Source organism: Balaenoptera borealis (assembly GCF_965194805.1).
Source record: "Balaenoptera borealis genome assembly, chromosome: 19".
NCBI classification, from domain to species: domain Eukaryota; kingdom Metazoa; phylum Chordata; class Mammalia; order Artiodactyla; family Balaenopteridae; genus Balaenoptera; species Balaenoptera borealis.
In genome coordinates, this window is record NC_138878.1 from 64,166,232 (window position 1) to 64,184,792 (window position 18,561).

General features: G+C 38.7%; 1 protein-coding gene across 11 annotated transcripts in view; it reads left to right on the forward strand.

Moving 5' to 3' along the window:
* Positions 1 to 18,561, forward strand: part of LOC309616826 (zinc finger protein 480-like) — a 57,921-nt gene that overhangs the window by 13,523 nt on the left and 25,837 nt on the right. For 3 of the 11 annotated variants that reach the window (XR_014237603.1, XM_082367956.1, XM_082367953.1), the window contains exons 2-3: positions 404 to 493; positions 3,597 to 3,723. The exons of 1 other annotated variant lie outside the window; for it this stretch is intronic. Coding sequence is in view for 5 of the 10 variants with exons in the window: in XM_082367956.1 (XP_082224082.1) it covers positions 404 to 493; positions 3,597 to 3,723 (217 nt within the window). In the remaining 5 variants the exon portion in view is untranslated. Of the gene's footprint in view, positions 1 to 403; positions 494 to 3,596; positions 3,765 to 5,633; positions 9,693 to 18,561 lie in introns of those variants that run through there. 7 more of the 11 variants (XM_082367966.1, XM_082367959.1, XM_082367957.1 and 4 more) reach the window with 6 other exon arrangements.

Below are 18,561 nucleotides of genomic sequence, written 5' to 3' on the forward strand. Positions count from 1 at the left end.
GATGATCCTGGTCTGTGTCCTGCGCTGAGCGCCAGGGCTCTGTATCTTCCATTCCTGAGGCTGAGATTAGCCTCTGGGGGAGGCAAGGGGGCTCTGCTCTGCGTGGGGATGGACCAGGGCTGGTCTGTGACTTGCAGGGGGTCGTCGGGTCCAGCTGAGGTGCCCGCTGCTGCTGTGTACGTGAGGGCCTCACCAGGAGGGGAGCCTGATCTGAAGGAAAGGGTGGGGAAACTCCTGTGTTGGACTCTGTGTGGGAGTTTACTGTCCTGAGCCCCTCCTGGGACAGTGGGCAGCAGGGGACTGTCTGTTCTACATGCTGAGGTCTTCCCTGTGTGTGTGGTGGTGACTCAGGAAGGGGGAGTGTTGATTCCAAGCATTCAACAGCATCTTTTCCACTTTCAAGGTCGACTTCAAAGACTCATATTGCCTGAGGAAGAAGCCCGGAAGACGAGGAAGAGGAAAGAAAGAGGAGTCTGGAATGGCTCTTTCTCAGGTAAAGTCATATTGTCAGTTGATTTCTCTGACCTTCCTGAAATGCCCTTCTTTGGACTCGCCGATCTTGTCTGACTCTGAAGTATCCCGCCTGACACCTGTACCGTCACAGTCACCCGGGTCCTTCCCTCAGGGCCTGTCATCTCCACTTAGATTCTGTCTCATGATGACCCAGTGACGTGGAACTTGAAGAAGCTCCATTGTGGTCATCAAGAGACAACTCTTATTTCAGTAAATTTAAGTGTGTATATGTGTCTGCATGAGTGCTTGGATGCACAAGCCCGTGGTTTTTATAAAATACATACCGTTATTTCTAAATAAGTTAGGTATGGGATTCCCTGGCGGTCCAGTGGTTAAGACTCTGCGCTTCCACTGCGGGGGGCACAGGTTCAGTCCCTGGTCGGGGAACTAAGATCCCACAAGCTGCGTGGCGCAGCCAAAAAAATTAAAAATAAATAAATAAATAAGTAAGTTATATATTATTTAGTTGTTGAAATTATATCTTAAGTATTTTTCATTGTGTTAAATTTTTTCTACACTATGACATTAATGAGTTAAATAGTTATAAAACGAGTAACATGTATGTGCGTGTGTGTGCATGTCTGCATGATGACATTTTATGTAGTTCTAGGTTGTTAGCCTTGAACTTGTTTCAAGTTTCCTCAGGGAACCCTCTGTCAATGTACCTTTGATGCTTTTATATGACTTAAATTCTTTACGTTTAAATGCAGAATCTAAACACCTGGGTTTATATGTTTGTTCTACCATCTTTAGCAGTTTGACCTGAGGCAAATTTCTTAGAATGTCTGTGACACAGCTGTCTCTACCTTAAGATGGATGGGACCAGATCTTTTTTTTTTTTTTTTAATTTAAAAAAATTGTTTTAAATTTTATATTGGAGTATAGTTGATTAACAATGTTGTGTTAGTTTCAAGTGTACAGCAAAGTGATTCAGTTATACATACACAGGTATCTGTTCTTTTTCAAATTCTTTTCCCATTTAGGTGATTACAGAGTATTGGGCAGGGTTGCTTGTGCTATACAGTAGGTTCTTGTTGGTTATCTATTTTATTTTATTTTTAATTTTTTTAAATTTATGTATTTATTTATTTATTTTTGGCTGCGTTGGGTCTTTGTTGCTGTGCATGGGCTTTTCTCTAGTTGCAGCGAGTGCGGACTACTCTTCTTTGTGGTGCGCGGGCTTCTCGTTGCGGAGCACGGGCTCTTAGGCGCACGGGCTCAGTAGTTGTGGCTCACAGGCTTAGTTGTTCCGCGGCATGTGGGATCTTCCCGGACCAGGGCTTGAACCCGTGTCCCCTGCATTGGCAGGTGGATTCTTAACCACTGCACCACCAGGGAAGGCCCTGGTTATCTATTTTAAACATAGCACTGTGTGCATTGTCAATCCCAAACTCCCAATTTATCCCTCCCCCCTCTCCGACCAGATCTTTTTGTTATGTTTTTTTAAATTTTACTTATTTATATATTTTTAAAATAATTTTTATTGGAGTATAGTTGATTTACAATGTTGTGTTAGTTTCAGGTGTGCAGCAAAGTGAATCAGTTATACATATACGTATATCCATTCTTTTTCAGATTCTTTTCCCGTATAGGTTATTACAGACTACTGAGTAAAGTTCCCTGTGCTATACAGTAGGTCCTTGTTGTTTATCTATTTTATATACAGTAGTGTGTGTATGTTAATCCCAAACTGCTAATTTATCCCCACCCCCACCCCACCTTTCCCCTTGGTAACCTTAAGTTTGTTTTCTATGTCTGTGAGTCTGTTTCTGTTTTGTTTATTTATTTATTTTAATATTTTAATTTTATTGGAATATAGTTGATTTACAATGTTGTGTTACTTTCAGGTGTGCAGAAAAGTGAATCAGTTATACATATATCCACTCTTTTTTAGATTCTTTTCAAATCTTTTTTTTTTAAGTTTTTTAAATTAATTTTTATTGAAGTAGAGTTGGTTTACAATGTTGTGTTAGTTTCTACTGTACAGCAAAATGAATCAGCTGTACATATACATATATCCCCTCTTTTTTGGATTTCCTTCCCATTTAGGCCACCACAGTGCATTAAGTAGAGTTTCCTGTGCTATACAGTATGTTCTCATTAGTTATCTATTTTATATGTAGTATCAGTAGTGTATATGTGTTAATCCCAATCTCCCAATTCTTCACACTCTCCCCCTTTTCCCCCTTGGTATCCATACATTTGTTTTCTACATCTGTGTCCCTATTTCTGCTTTGCAAATAAGATCATCTATACCATTTTTCTAGATTCCACATATATACGTTAATATATGATACTTGTTTTTCTCTTTCTGACTTACTTCACGCTGTATGACAGTCTCTAGGTCCATCCATGTCTCTACAAGTGACCCAATTTCGTTCCTTTTTATGGCTGAGTAATATCCCATTGTATATATGTACCACATCTTCTTTATCCATTCCTCTGCCGATGGACATTTAGGTTGCTTCCATGACCTGGCTATTGTAAATAGTGCTGCTGTGAACATTGGGGTGCATGTGTCTTTTTGAATTATGGTTTTCTCAGGGTATATGCCCAGTAGTGGAATCGCTGGGTCAGATATTTTTAAATTTGGTATTATGTTATTATACAAGTTAGTACATGCAGAGTATTTAGAGGAATGCATAGCACATGAGAAGTGTTCAAACACTTTTTGAGATTACTGTTGCTGTCATCACAGTTTCTTTAAAGCTACTGTAGACATTGTCATCTTTGAAGATGTCATTCCTGCTCTTGTTCCTCTAGACATTGAATATTACTTGGTGTGAGGAGCGTATCTCACATTTCTATACAGATCATCCTGTGTTGATTGTGTGTATGTGTTTCTTGTATTGTCCACAAAAATGGGAAATCCACACTGATTTAGAAGCTATCATAACCTCTTATGGAAAAGTATAATAAACCAAAATTAGGGACACATAACTTGCTCAAAAATACCGTAAGTGGATCTGTAACAATACTCACTTCAGTCAAATCGATCCTTTCCCCTCTCTCTCCTCTTCTCATTTTGTGTGAAAATAAGGACTCTCCTCATGGCCTGTTGGTGAAATGTGTTTTCATTTCAGGCACAGTTGACATTCAAGGATGTGGCCATAGAATTCTCTCAGGAGGAGTGGGAATGCCTGGACCCTGGTCAGAGGGCCTTGTACAGGGACGTGATGTTGGAGACCTACAGGAACCTGCTCTCCCTGGGTGAGGATAACTTCCCTCCAGAAGTCGGGACCTGTCCTTGGGTATCTTTGCATTTTCCTTTGTGTGTCTCTTGGGAACCCCTACACTGCCTGCCTGAGATCAAAGCCCTGTTGACTCAGAAATGAAAAGCTTCATAATGTAGCATGAGGACTTTGAACTTGTCCTTTCTTCGTATGATCTTCCCATTTCATGATAAAGGGTGATTCCAGAGCTTAAAAATCCTTAAAATCTTATGGCAAACTTAAAATATCCAGTTCCCTCTTTTCTACCCCTGTGCTTTTGATTCAGTAGTTCTTGGAAGAGAGCTAGATGTCTGCATATTATACTACGCTCTGTGCGTTCAGAAGGAGACAATCAGTGGGTGAATTTTTGAAATTGTTTGTTTAGCTTTATTGAGGTATAGTTGTCAAATAAAATTGTAATATATTTAAAGCGTACAACGCAATGATTTGATATACATATACATTGTGAAAGGATTCCCATCAAGTTAATTAACATACGTTACCTCACATACTTACTTTTTTTTTTTTCTTGGGGAGAACACTTAAGTTCTACTCTCGTAGCACATTTCAGTTTTATAGTATTATCCACTATAGTCATCACGTTTTACATGAAATTTTCAGACCTTATTCATCTTATGACGGAAATTGTGTGCCCTTTTATCAACCTCTCCCCATTTCCATAACCCCCAACCCCAGGCAGCAGTTATTCTACTCTGTGTTTCTAGACCTGGTTTCTTCCCTCATCATTGTACTCCCTCCCATTGATTGACTGATTGATGGCTGCGCCGGGTCTTAGTTGCGGCATGCGGGCTCCTTAGTTGCGGCATGCATGCGGGATCTACTTCCCTGACCAGGGATCGAACCCAGGCCCCCTGCATTGGGAGCGCAGAGTCTTACCCACTGGACCACCAGGGAAGTCCCTGCACTCCCTCCCTTTTAGATCTCTTCCTTTTTGCCCCATGTCCTATAGTTAAGAATGGGACAATATTATGCTACTTGCTAAGTCAGTTTCTCTTTTTTCCTAAGTCAACATTTTAAGTGTCCGAATACATTTATCTTCCCACAGATTGGCAAGTACAAACACTGCCCACATGCCATTACTCCCTAGCCTCTACGCTTTTTAACTTTTTTTTTATTCTCTTTTTTTTTTAATTGAAGTGTACTTGATTTACAATGTTGTGTTCATTTCTGCTGTTCAGCAGAGTGATTCAGTTATACATATATATACATTCTTTTTCACATTGTTTTCCATTATGGTTTACCCCAGGTTATTGAATATAGTTCCCTTGCTTATTTTTCAAAACACATTGTTTGTTTTCTTAGTTTTGAGAGTTCTTTGTATAACCTGGACACAAGTCCATGATGAGATATCTATCATGCAAATATTTTCCCCTAGTCTGTAGCTGGTGTTTTCATTTTCTTAACAGTGTCTTTTTAAAAAAACTTTTTAAAAATTGAAGTATAGTTGGGAATTCCCTGAAGGTCCAGTGGTTAGGACTCTGCACTCTCAATGCTGAGGGCCCAGGTTCAATCCCTGGTCGGGGAACTAAGATCCCGCAAGCCGCTTGGCCAAAAACATTGAAGTATAGTTTATTTACAGTGTTGTGTTAATTTCTGCTGTACAGCAAAGTGATTCAGTTATACATATATATATATCCTTTTTTATATTCTTTTCCATTATGATTTATCACACAATATTGAATATAGTTCCCTGTGCTGTACAGTAGGACTTTGTTGTCTATTCATTCTGTATATAGTAGTTTGCATCTGCTAATCCCAAACTCCCAATCCATATCTCCCCCACTCACCCTCCCTCTTGGCAACCACATGTCTGTTCTCTATGTCTGTGAGTCTGTTTCTGTTTCATTTGTGCCTTTTTTTTTTTTTTTTTTGCCATGTGGCTTGCAGGATCTTAGTTCCCCAACCAGGGATTGAACCCTCACCCTCGGCAGTGAAAGCACAGAGTCCTAACCACTGGACCGCCAGGGAAGTCCCATGCGCCATATTTTATATTCCACATATGAGTGATAGCACATGGTATTTGTCTTTCTCTTTCAAAAAGTCAGTGGTCTTAATGTAAATTTCAGTTCTCGTTTTGTGTTGGTTCTGGAACAGAAGCCCTTGCTTTTTTTTTTCTTCAGAAGGATTTGTTGAGAATTTCACAAACAATAGTTTTGTGTAATGGTGGTTACTTATTATTTATACCCTGATTTTATCATAGGTTACTAGAATGTTTTATTTACTAATTTTCTTTCTTTTTTAATTGAAGTATAGTTGATTTACAATGTTGTGTTAATTACTGCTGTCCAGCAGAGTTATGCCTACACATATATACATTCTTTTCCATCATGTTTTATCACTGTTTGCTAATTTTAATTATGACTTATAGATGATGGCTTTTCAGTGGGTATCATGCAGTATAACTGACTCACATCACTGGTTAGTGTTGCAGAATGGCCATTCTGAGTAAATATAGTTCTACGACTTTTATAACTGGTATTCAGAGAATTACTGTATTTTTATAACATCGTTTTATTAAACTTCATTTCCACTTCTAAATTGCCATTTATTTATATTACTCATTAGTTAAATTTGTTATGGCTTATTTACCATTAGAGTACTGTGCTTTAGCATTTATTGGTGCACAATCGATATGCAGTAGATATGTGTAATATCTTTATCTCTTCAAATCTGAAACCGCCATATGTTTTCTGTGAAGTGGTATGTGCTTTGGGGTCATGGTACAAAAATACCCCTTCTTTCAGGGCTAACATGGGTACACTGTGGGTGTTTCAGCCAGTGATTTTTTAAAGTAGGCTTCCCTAAAATTAATTTGAAATACATGTAATCACCCTTTCTCTCTTTTTTTTTTTTTCCTAATTTATTCATTTTTGGCTGCGTTGGGTCTTCGTTGCTGCACGTGGGCTTTCTCTAGTTGCGGTGAGCGGGGGCTACTCTTCGTTGCGGCGCGCGGGCTTCTCATTGTGGTGGCTTCTCTTGTTGTGGAGCATGGGCTCTAGGCACGCGGGCTTCAGTAGTTGTGGCACATGGGCTCAGTAGTTGTGGCTTGTGGGCTCTAGAATTCGGGCTCAGTAGTTGTGGTGCATGGGCTTAGTTGCTCTGTGGCATGTGGGATCTTCCCGAACCAGGGATCGAACCGTGTCCCCTGCATTGGCAGGCAGCTTCCTAACCACTGCGCCACCAGGGAAGTCCCACCCTTTCTTTATAAAAGAATCTCATTCCCTTTGTGTTCCTAAAAACTGAAGATCATGGTTGCAACATTTCTTAACTGTTCAAAATATGTAGTACTTCTGGTATAATATTATGTTCTTCAATATGAAATATTTCTTTCCAAACTGTAATTAATAGGAGACATACGATTCTTTATGTCTTGTAGATACCTCTCTTAAATGTGTGATCAAGGAATCAGCACCAAAAGAGAACAGTCATACAGGGGAAATGTTGCAAACAGTGTTGTTGGAAAGACACGAAAGCTGTGAGACTGAGGACTATGGCTATAGGGAAATCCAGAGAAATATGCGTGACTTTGAGTACCAGTGGAGAAGTGACAAAAGAAATTACAGAGGAGTGCCTGTCACCCATAAAAAACATCTCACTGGTAGAAGAGATCAACATGGTAGAAGAGATGAAGGAAACAAGCCTATTGAAAACAGGCTCGGACTAAGCTTTCAGTCACATCTGGCTGAACTGCAGCTATTTCCAACTGAAGGGCAATTTTATGAGTATCATCAAGTTGAGAAGTCTAACAACAGTGGTTCCTCATTTTCAATACTTCAGAGAATTCTTCCGAGTGTCCAAACCAACATTTTTAATGAATATGGGAATGATTTCTGGCATTCTTCATTACTCACACAAGACCAGAAAGCATACATTAGGGAAAAACCTTACAAATGTGATGAGTATGACAAAGCAGTTAATCATGACTCACAACTCACTAACCATCAGGTAATCCACACAGGTGTGAAACCTTACAAATGTAATGTATGCGGCAAAGCCTTTAATCAGAGCTCACATCTCACTAGACATCAAAGAATCCACACGAAAGGGAAACATCACAAGTGTGAGGAATGTGGTAAGGGCTTCAGTTACAGTTCACACCTCGTACGTCATCGCAGAATTCATACCGGAGAGAAACCCTACCAGTGTGGCGAGTGTGACAAAGCCTTCAGTGTGTATTCAAGTCTTATTTATCATCAGGTCGTCCATACTAGAGAGAAACCTTACAAATGTAATGAGTGTGGCAAAGTCTTTAGTCAGAGTTCAAGCCTTACTAATCATCGCAGGATTCATACTGGAGAGAAACCGTACAAATGTAATAAATGTGGCAAAGCCTTTAATCAGAGCTCCCACCTCACTCGACATCAGGTCATGCACACTGGAGAGAAACCCTACAAATGTAGTGAGTGTGGGAAAGTCTTCACTCAAAACTCAAGCCTCGTCAGTCATCGGAGAATTCATACTGGGGAGAAGCCGTACAAATGTAACGAGTGCGGCAAAGCATTTGGTGTGTATTCAAGTCTTACTTACCATCAGGTCACCCATACTAGAGAGAAACCTTACAAATGTAACGAGTGTGGCAAGGTCTTCAGTCAGAGTTCAAGCCTTCCTAGTCATCGCCGGATTCATACCGGAGAGAAACCTTACAAATGTAATCAGTGCGGCAAATCCTTTATTCATTGCTCAAACTTCAACAGACATAAGAAAATCCACACTGGAGAGAAACCTTACCAATGCAGTGAGTGTGGCAAGGTCTTCACTCAAAACTCAAGCCTCGTAAGTCATCGGAGAATTCATGCTAGAGAGTAACCTGACCAATGTAACGAGTGTGGCAAAATAATACAAGTTCAAGCATGGATTGACACTAGAGAGTCCACACTAAAGAGAAATTACATCAGGGTAACATATAGGACAGAGGACTTGTACAGACTTCGCAACTGACTAGACATCAGAATATACATCTTTGATGAAGCCACAAGAACATAATGTGTGTATAAAGGCTCTTATCCGTAGATCAAAACTACAGAACATCGCAAGATTCCTACTGGAGAGCAGCCTTACACATGTAATGAATGTGGGAAGGCTTTTTATTAAACGTTCATGGCTTTGATGTCATGAGAGGATTTATACCTGAGAGAAACCAGGGAAATTTACTGAATGTGGAAAGGCCTTTAAGCAAGTGTCCCCTCAGGATTCACCAAAGAATTCATAATGGAAAGAAACCTTACAAACGTAATGAATATTTAAAATTTCTTCAAGACTTTTCACAACAGAATCCACATGAGAGCATTCACATGAGGAATAACTAAGTCTCAAGTTTAGTCTGAAATATTGCATACTGCAGAATAAAATTACAAGTCAAAATATGTTAAAACTTAGGTAGATATATAGATAGATCCTGAGGATGTTATCCTATGGTTTCTTTTCTAAATCTCTTATAGTTTAAAGTAGTATGGTTTTACATTTCACATTTAAAGCTATGACCAACTTTGAGCTAATATTTGTACAGGTGTGAAGTTTTGGTGGAGATTATTTCATTTTTTTTTCCTAGTATGGAAGATCAGTTGATATGGTATAATTTTTTCAGATTCTTGCTTCATTCAGTTTTCTTGGTACCTTTGTCAAAACTCAGTTGGAAGTAATTGTGTGGGGCTGTTTCTGGGTTCTCTGTTTTGTTCCATCATTCTGTATGTCTCACTCCACAAATATCAGTCTTGATTACTTTTTATCTTATTAGAAGTTTTTAATTGAATGAGTGATTCCAACCAATTTATTCTTCTTCAGATATTTTAGCTATTCTAGTTCCTTTGCCTTTCCATATAAGTTTTAGAAAAATCTTGTTTGTGCCTACAAAATATCTTGATAGAAAATGCATTAAGCCTATGAGTTTGCGATCATTTGACATCATTTCTATGTTACGCCTTCCAATAAATGGCTGTAGTATGTCTATTTATTTGTCTGATCTTTGGTTTCTTTCACCAGTATTTTATGGATTTCAGCATCAAAATCTCGTCAACGTTTTGTTTGATTAACACATTTCTACTTTTTCTTTTTTGAATAATCGGACATGTTATTTTTAACTTGTTTCCATGTGTTAATTGCTACTATATAGAAATACAATAGATTTTTGAATGTTGATCTTTTATCCTCAGAACTTACTAGTCTCACTTATTCTAGAGGTTTTCGTAGATTCCTTGGACTTGGACTTGTCTGTATATATCATTTCATTAGTTTCCTAATGCGGCTTGTTGACGAAAATTCAATTATCTATCAAGAAGAAAAAAAAGGGGGAATTTTATTCACGCCAAATTGAGGGCTATAATCCAGGAAGCAGATTCTCAGAAAGCTCTGAGAACTGTTCCAGCTGTTAGCGTTCAAGGTACAGTCATACACATTTTCGAGACAAAGGATCGTGCATCAAAATGACATACTGATATTTTACATAAAGTTCACCAAGGATACGTAGTCCAGGTAAGTACATACAACGCGAGCAGCAAGTCACCATGACCCCCTACAGAGTTGGGAAAGAACGCTATTCTTTTAAGAAGTTAAATTGCTAGTGTCAAAAGAAAGGAAAAAAATTTGACCTTTCCGGTTGGTTGGGCAGGCACTCCCAGTTTGAGGAGTTGTGGTTAATGTGTAATGCAGATGCACGCTGCACATCTGGGAGGGAGGAGGCCCGAACAGAGAATTTTATGTTAATTTTTTTCTTGTCTTGCCTTAAAATATACATTTTATTTCATCAGGCGGTAAGAAATTACCACAAACTAGGTGGATTAAAACAATAAAATTTATTCTCTTTCAGTTCAGGTCAGACGTCTAAAATGGGTATGTTAACAGAACCGTAACCCTGACATTCCAGGGAGGAACTTATTTCCTTGCACTTTGCAAATTCTGCAGACTGCTTATATGCTTTGTCACTTCATCCATCGTCAAAGTCAGCCAGGTACCATCTTAATATCTTTTTATCTCCGTCCTGCTTCCACCACAGTAGCAGCTTCTCTGTGACTAAGTCCAACTGCATCCTTCTTATTCAACCCCTTCTGATTATACCATGTTTATCGGATAATCCAGGATAATCTCTCATCTCAAGATCCTTAACACTTGAAGGTTACAGGGGTGGGGATGTGGCTATCCTTTGGTGGCGGGAGGTGATTATTCAACCCACCACCACAACGATACCTCCTGCTGATGGATACACTAGTATATCCTCTTTCTGATGTTTATCACTTCTATTTCCTTTTATTCCCTTATTTCATTGGCTGTAACTTCTAATTGCATGTTGGCTAACAGTGGTAAGAGCGGACGTCCTTGTCTTATCCCCAGTCTCTGTGGGGGAAGCATTCAGTCTTTCACCATTAAGAATGATGTTTGTTGTAAGGTAAGCTTTCTTAGGTGTTCTTTATTGAGTTGAGGAAATTTCCCTCTATTCCTGTTTCTCTCAAAGCTCAAACTGAGTGTTGAATATTGTCAAATGCTTTTTCTGCATCAATTGATAGGATGCTATGATTTTTCCACTGTAATCTGTTGCTACTGTGATTTATGTTGATTGTTTTTTAAACATTAAAACAGCCTTGCATCCCTCAAGTGAACCCCTTTTGGTCATCGTGTACAGTTCTTTCTGTATATTGTTTGTTTAAAATATTTATTTATTTGGCTGTACCAGGTCTTAGTTGTGGCACACGGGATCTTTAGTTGCAGCATGTGGGATCTAGTGTCCTGACCAGGGATCGAACCTGGGTCCCCTGAATTGGGAGTTTGGAGTCTTAGCCACTGGACCACCAGGGGAGTCCCTCTTTCTATATATTGCTAATTTCTATCACTAATATTTTGTAAGAATTTTTGCATATTTTTTATGTGGGATTTAGTTAGTAGTTACTGCTTTCTTCAAATGTCTTTATTTTTGTTACCATGGTAATAGTAGTCTTAGAAATTGAGTTTAAAATATTCATGGTCTATTTTCTGGAAGAAATTGTATATTTCTTCATGAAATGCTGTTATTCTTCTTCATACATTTGATAGAATTGCCTAGTGTCACCAGTTGAGTCTAGCAATAAGTTTGGGAGGGGCACTTTTTTTGAGGTAAGAACACGTAACATGAGTACTACCATGTACCGTATTGTTAGCTATAAGTAGTATGCCATATCGTAGATCTCCAGAACTTATCTTGTGTAACTGAAACTTTGTACCCTTTGAACACCATCTCCCCATTTCCCTCTCCCGCTAACCCCTGGCAACCAACATGCTACTCTAATTCTATGAGTTTGACTATTTTAGGTTCCACATAAAAGTGAGATCATACAGTATTTTTCTCCATCGGTCTTGTTTCACTTAGCATAGAGTCCTCCAGGGCTATCCATGTTGTTGAACAATAACAGGATTTCCTTCTTTGTTAAGACTGAATAAGATTGCATTGTATGTTTATAAAACATTTTCTTTATCCATTCTTGTGTTGATGCTCATTTAATTTGTTTCTATACATTGATTACTGTGAATAATGCTGCAATGAACATAGGAGTACTGGTACTTCTGTGAGATCCTGATTTTATTTCCTTTGGATATATAACCAGCAGTGGGATTGCTGGGTCATATGGTAGTTCTATTTATAATTTTTGGAGAACCCACCATACTGTTTTCTATAGTGGCTGTACCACTGTTCCCTTTTCTCAAACATCCTTGGCAACATTTGTTATCATTTGTCTCTTTAAGAATTATCCTAGGGACTTCCTGGTGGTGCAGTGGTTAAGAATCCGCCTGCCAATGCAGGGGACATGGGTTTGAGCCCTGGTCTGGGAAGATCCCACGTGCCACAGAGCAACTAAGCCTGTGCACCACAACTACTGAGCCTGCACTCTAGAGCCCGCGAGCCACAACTACTGAGCCCACGTGCCACAACTACTGAAGCCCGTGTGCCTAGAGCCCTCGCTCCACATCAAGAGAAGCTACCGCAATGAGGAGCTCACACACCACAACGAAGAGTAGCCCCCGCTCTCTGCAACTAGAGAAAGCCCGCGTGCAACAACGAAGACCCAATGCAGCCAAAAATAAATAAATAAATATATAAATAAATTTATTTATTTAAAAAAATAAATAATAAGCATTCTAACAAGTATGAAATGATATAGCATGGTGGCTTTGATTTGCTTTTCCCTGATTAGTGATGTTGGGTAACTTTTCATATACCTGCTGACCATTTGTATGTCTTCTTTTGAGAAATGTCTGTTTAGGTCCTTTGCCCATTTTTTAATTGGATTATTTGGGGGGTTTTGCTATTGAGTTGAGTTCCTTACATATTTTGGATATTAACCCCCTATCAAATACATGGTTTGCAAATATTTTCTCCCATTCTGTAGATTGCCTTTTCACTCTTTTTTTATTATTATTTTAAAAAATATTTATTTATTTATTTGGCTGCACCGGGTCTTAGTTGTGGCATGCAGGATCTAGTTCCCTGACCACGTATCGAACCTGGGCCTCCTTTAGGAGCATTAGGAGCGTGGAGTCTTAGCCACTGGACCACCAGGGAAGTCCCTGCCTTTTCACTCTTTTTTTTAAAATAAATTTATTTATTTTATTTATTTGGCTGCGTTGGGTCTTTGTTGCTGCATACAGGCTTTCTCTATCTGTGGTGAGCGGGGGCTACTCTTTGTTGCGCTACGTGGGCTTCTCATTGTGGTGGCTTCTCTTGTTGCAGAGCACAGGCTCTAGGTGTGTGGGCTTCAGTAGTTGTGGCACACAGGCTCAGTAGTTGTGGCACACAGGCTCAGTAGTTGTGGCACACGGGCTCAGTAGTTGTGGCTCGTGGGCTCTAGAGCGCAGGCTCAGTAGTTGTGGTGCATGGGCTTAGTTGCTCTGCAACATGTGGGATCTTCCCAGACCAGGGTTGGAAACCGTGTCTCCTGCATTGGCAGGTGGATTCTTAACCACTGCGCCACTAGGGAAGTCCCTGCCTTTTCACTCTTGATTGATTGTTTTGCTGTGCAGAAACTTTTTAGTTTGATGTGGTCACATTTGTCTAATTAGCTTTGGTGTCAAATTAAAAAAAAAATATTCCACAGGCCGTTGTCAAGAAGCTTTTCCCCTGTTTTCTTCTAGGGGTCTTACAGTTTCAGGTCTGACACTTAAGTATTTAATTCATTTTGATTTGATTTTTTTTTTTTTGCTGTGCCCTGCAGCATTTGGGATCTTAATTCCCTGACCAGGGATTGAACCCGTGCCCCCTGCAATGGAAGTGCAGAGTCTTAACCACTGGCCCTCCAGGGAAGTCCCGTAAGATCTTTTTTGATGATCAGTGATAGGGTGAGCTGTTTCACTTACAGCACTTCTGACAACAAACGTATGGGGGTTTTCCCCACACCAAGCAATTCTCCAGCTCTTCGGACACCAGCTGGGTGTCCTACAATTGAATTTTGATACCAACTACTTGGAGTAAGTACAGACTCCAAAGAATTAAGGACTCAGTTGCACAACCTTTACCCCCACTTCAGATGCCAATCACAGGTCCTAGGCCTCCCATGCTTCTGACCTACTGGCTGTAAATGGCTGCAAATTCTACTATACTCTTGAGTAGAAGTGATATTCAGAGATCAATTCTCGATTTATTCCTGACCTAAACAGAAATGCTTGTTAACATTTTTTTTTTAACATCTTTCTTGGAGTATAATTGCTTTACAATGGTGTGTTAGTTTCTGGTTTATAACAAGTGAATCAGCTATACATATACATATATCCCCATGTCTCCTCCCTCTTGCGTCTCCCTCCCACCCTCCCTATCCCATCCCTCTAGGTGGTCACAAAGCACCCAGCTGATCTCCCTGTGCTATGCGGCTGCTTCCCACTAGCTAGCTACTTCACATTTGGTAGTGTATATAAGTCCATAACACTCTCAACATTTGACCATCAATATAGAGTTCTATATTCATTGTTGATGGATACTATAGATCAGATTAATTTTCCTCCTGATCCTATATGCTGGGTGTATGTTTATTTTATTTCACTTTATTTTAAATTTTATTGAAGTATAGTTGATTTACAATGTTGTGTTGTAGATTTCTATAAATGTAACTGAGTGTTGAAGTGTTTCAAGTGCTTCTCTGAAGCTATTGGCATAATGGAAGTCAGTGTTCTCATGGTTCACACCACAGCAGGCTGTGTAGTACCGCACATATTAAAATATCATGTATTACTAGAATAACATATATCAGTCACATTGTGTATTTTAATGATCCATTTTGCATCAAACTTCAGAAGTCAAACTGCTTTTTTTTTGATGTCTTAACATGAGGGATATAATAGCAGTATTACACATTTTCTTATCTTCTGTATTGAAAAAAGTTTGTAAATGAAGAGAACTGCCAGTACCTTGCAAATGTGGGAAATTTTCCTGTAAAGCAATCAGTCTTGTTGAATATTTCAAAGTTTTGAAGTTATTTATGTTTCTCTCATTTCTAATTCTTCTTAATTCAGTTTTAGTGATCTATATTTGTAGAAATCATTCTTCTCAATTTTCAAATTAATTAATATAAAGTTGTTCTTAGTAATCTCTACAGGTTTTGAAAATCTCTATCAATAGTCATCTACTATGATTAGTATTGTTCAAGTGTGTCTTTGCACATTTTATTTTATTTTATTATTTTTTAAAATAAATTTATTTACTTTTGGCTGCGTTGGGTCTTCATTGCTGCACATGGGCTTTCTCTAGTTGCAGTGAGCAGGGGCTACTCTTCCTTGCGGTGTGCGGGCTTCTCATTGCGGTGGCTTCTCTTGTTGTGGAGCATGGGCTCTAGGTGTGCAGGCTTTGGTAGTTGTGGCACGTGGGCTCAGTAGTTGTGGTGCACAGGCTCAGTAGTTGTGGTACATGGACTTAGTTGCTCCGCGGCATGTGGGATCTTCCCGGACCAGGGTTCGAACCCATGTCCCCTGCATTGGCAGGAGGATTCTTAACCACTGCGCCACCAGGGAAGCCTTTTGCACATTTTAAAGCTAATATTTCAAAAGAACATTTTGTTATATTTAATATAATTTTCATTTTTGCCTTTTGTTGGGTTTACAGTATACCTTTCTTTAAAAATTCTTGAATTGGACCCGTAGGACATGGATTGTCCAGTGAACTTCTAATATGTGAATTTGCAGCTATCTTATTTCCTCTAAATAATTTTTTTCATTAAATAAATATCACAAGGTTGACACAAGAATTTTCTTATCTTTTCATATACATAAATTCTAATTATCTAAACAAATAGTGACTCTTTAAGGTTTTCAATATTTTAAAATTTCTGAATGTACAGTTTTCCAAGTGGTATTATTTGATGATAAAATATTATCTGTCTTATTAAAAATTTTTTTTAGTGTTTGAAACTTTGTGGTCTAACAACTGCTGAAAAATGTTCTTTATATATATATTTTTTGACACAAGTTTGAATATATTGTCCATTTGTTGAAACTCCTTTAAATTTTTTGGATTCTCAAATCTAGCAATCACAAATAAGGGTATATTCTAATCTTTCTGTGTGATTGAGGGATTGTCCATTTCCCCCACTTTTTGATTTTCCTGTTTTGTTCCCTTGGATCTTTTCCTAAGGAAAAATCCACATAAACAAAAAGTTTATTCACCCACACCCTCCTCCTCTGCTATTCTAGAAATGTGAAGATTCCACCATACATATATTTCCTCAGTAGAGGACATGGGAGTCCGAACTGACACCTGTCTTCCCTCAAACTAATTGAGATATCACTTAATGCAAAATATTTCAGCCTCTAAATATCCCAGTACCCAGTTGATAGTTTTACTTGTCGATTTCCCATCTTAAAAACATTCTACAATGAGATACCACCTCACATCCATTAGGATGGCTACTATTATTTAAAAAACAACAGAAAATAACAAATGTTGGCAGGGAGGTAGTGAAACTGTAAACCTTATCCACTGTTGGTTGGATTGTGAAATGGTGCAGCTAATTTGGAAAACACATGGTTCCTCAAAAAGTTAAACCTAGAATTAACATATGATCCAAAAATTCTACTTCTGGGTATATACCCCAAAGAACTAAGAGAAGACTCAAAGAGAAATTTGTACAGGCATGTTCAGAGCAACATTATTTACAATAGCCAAAAGGTGGACGCAACCAAATGTCCACTGACACACAAAGAGAAACATGATGTGGTCAACGATAAAATATTATTCAGCCTTAAAAAGGATAGTCTGACATATGCTACAACATGGATGAACCTTGAGGACATTATGCTAAGTGAAATAAGCCAATTGCAAAAGGACAAATACTGTCTGATTCCACTTATATGAGGTATCTAGACCAGTCAAATTTGTAGAGACAGAAAGTAGAATGGTGGTTGCCTTACCTTCATCATTCAGCTGATTTTTGCCAGAAAATACAGAAAAAACATATGGCAATCTCTCCCCATCCAAAAACAACTCAAATAGCAAGGTCTCCTCTTAGGCTTTGAGGTAAAAACACATGCTGGACCTGCAGTGTTATACAGTGTCTGACACCTTATTCCCTCTTCCAGATCCATCCTAGGTATGTGAATAATCAAAACCAAAGGCTCTTTCTTTCCATAAAGTCTTCTCACATTTCACTGCCTCCTGAATTCTAGGGACATTTTGATTTATTAGATTGAAATATACATACTCAGAGAAACTTTCTATTTTCTCCAAATAATACAGGTCACACTTTTTACAAATTCCTAGACTCAAGTATTATATTGAAACAGCTCATGAAAATGAAATTACATTGCATTTTGCTTAGTAAATAGCTGGTTCAGTGTCTTCCCCAATATATTTTATTTTGGTTTTTTTTTGTGTTAATTAGACCTTTTCATTTTTGCTTTTTTTAAATTTAATTTTTATTTTATATTGGAGTATAGTTGATTTACAATGTTGTGTTAGTTTCAAGTGTACAGCAAAGTGATTCAGTTATACATATATCCATTCTTTTTCAGATTCTTTTCCCATATAGGTTATTACAGAATATTGAGTAGAGTTCCCTGTGCTGTACAGTAGGTCTTTGTTGATTATTTTATGTACAGTAGTGTGTGTATGTTAATCCCAACCTCCTAATTTATCCCCACCCCACCCCACCCACATTTCCCCTTTGGTAACCATAAGTTTGTTTTTGAAGTCTGTGAGTCTGTTTCTGTTTTGTAAATAAGTTCACTTGTATCATTTTTTTTTTTTAGATTCCACATATAGGTGCTATCATATGATATTTGTCTTTCTCTGGCTTACTTCACTTAGTGTGATCATCTCTAGGGCCATCCATGTTGCTGCAAACATCATTATCTCATTCTTTTTTATGCCTGAGTAATATTCCATTGTTTATCTATGTACCACATCTTTATCCATTCCTCTGTCAATGGACATTTAGGTTGTTTCCATGGATATTGTAAATAGTGCTGCAATGAACAGTGGGATGCATGTATCTTTTCAAATGATGGTTTTCTCCAGATATATGCCCAGGAGTGGGATTGCTGGATCATATGGTAGTTCTCTTTTTAGTTTTTTAAGGAACCTCTATATTGTTCTCCATAGTGGTTGTACCAACAAAATTTTTTAAAAAAATAAATTTATTTATTTATTTTTGGCTGCATTGGGTCTTTGTTGCTGCACACGGGCTTTTCTCTAGTTGTGGCGAGCGGGGGCTACTCTTTGTTGCGGTGCGCGGGCTTCTCACTGCGGTGGCTTCTCTTGTTGCGGAGCACGGGCTCTAGGCGTACGGGCTTCAGTAGTTGTGGCTCGTGGGCTCAGTAGTTGTGGCTCGCGGGCTCTAGAGCGCAGGCTCAGTAGTTGTGGCGCACGGGCTTA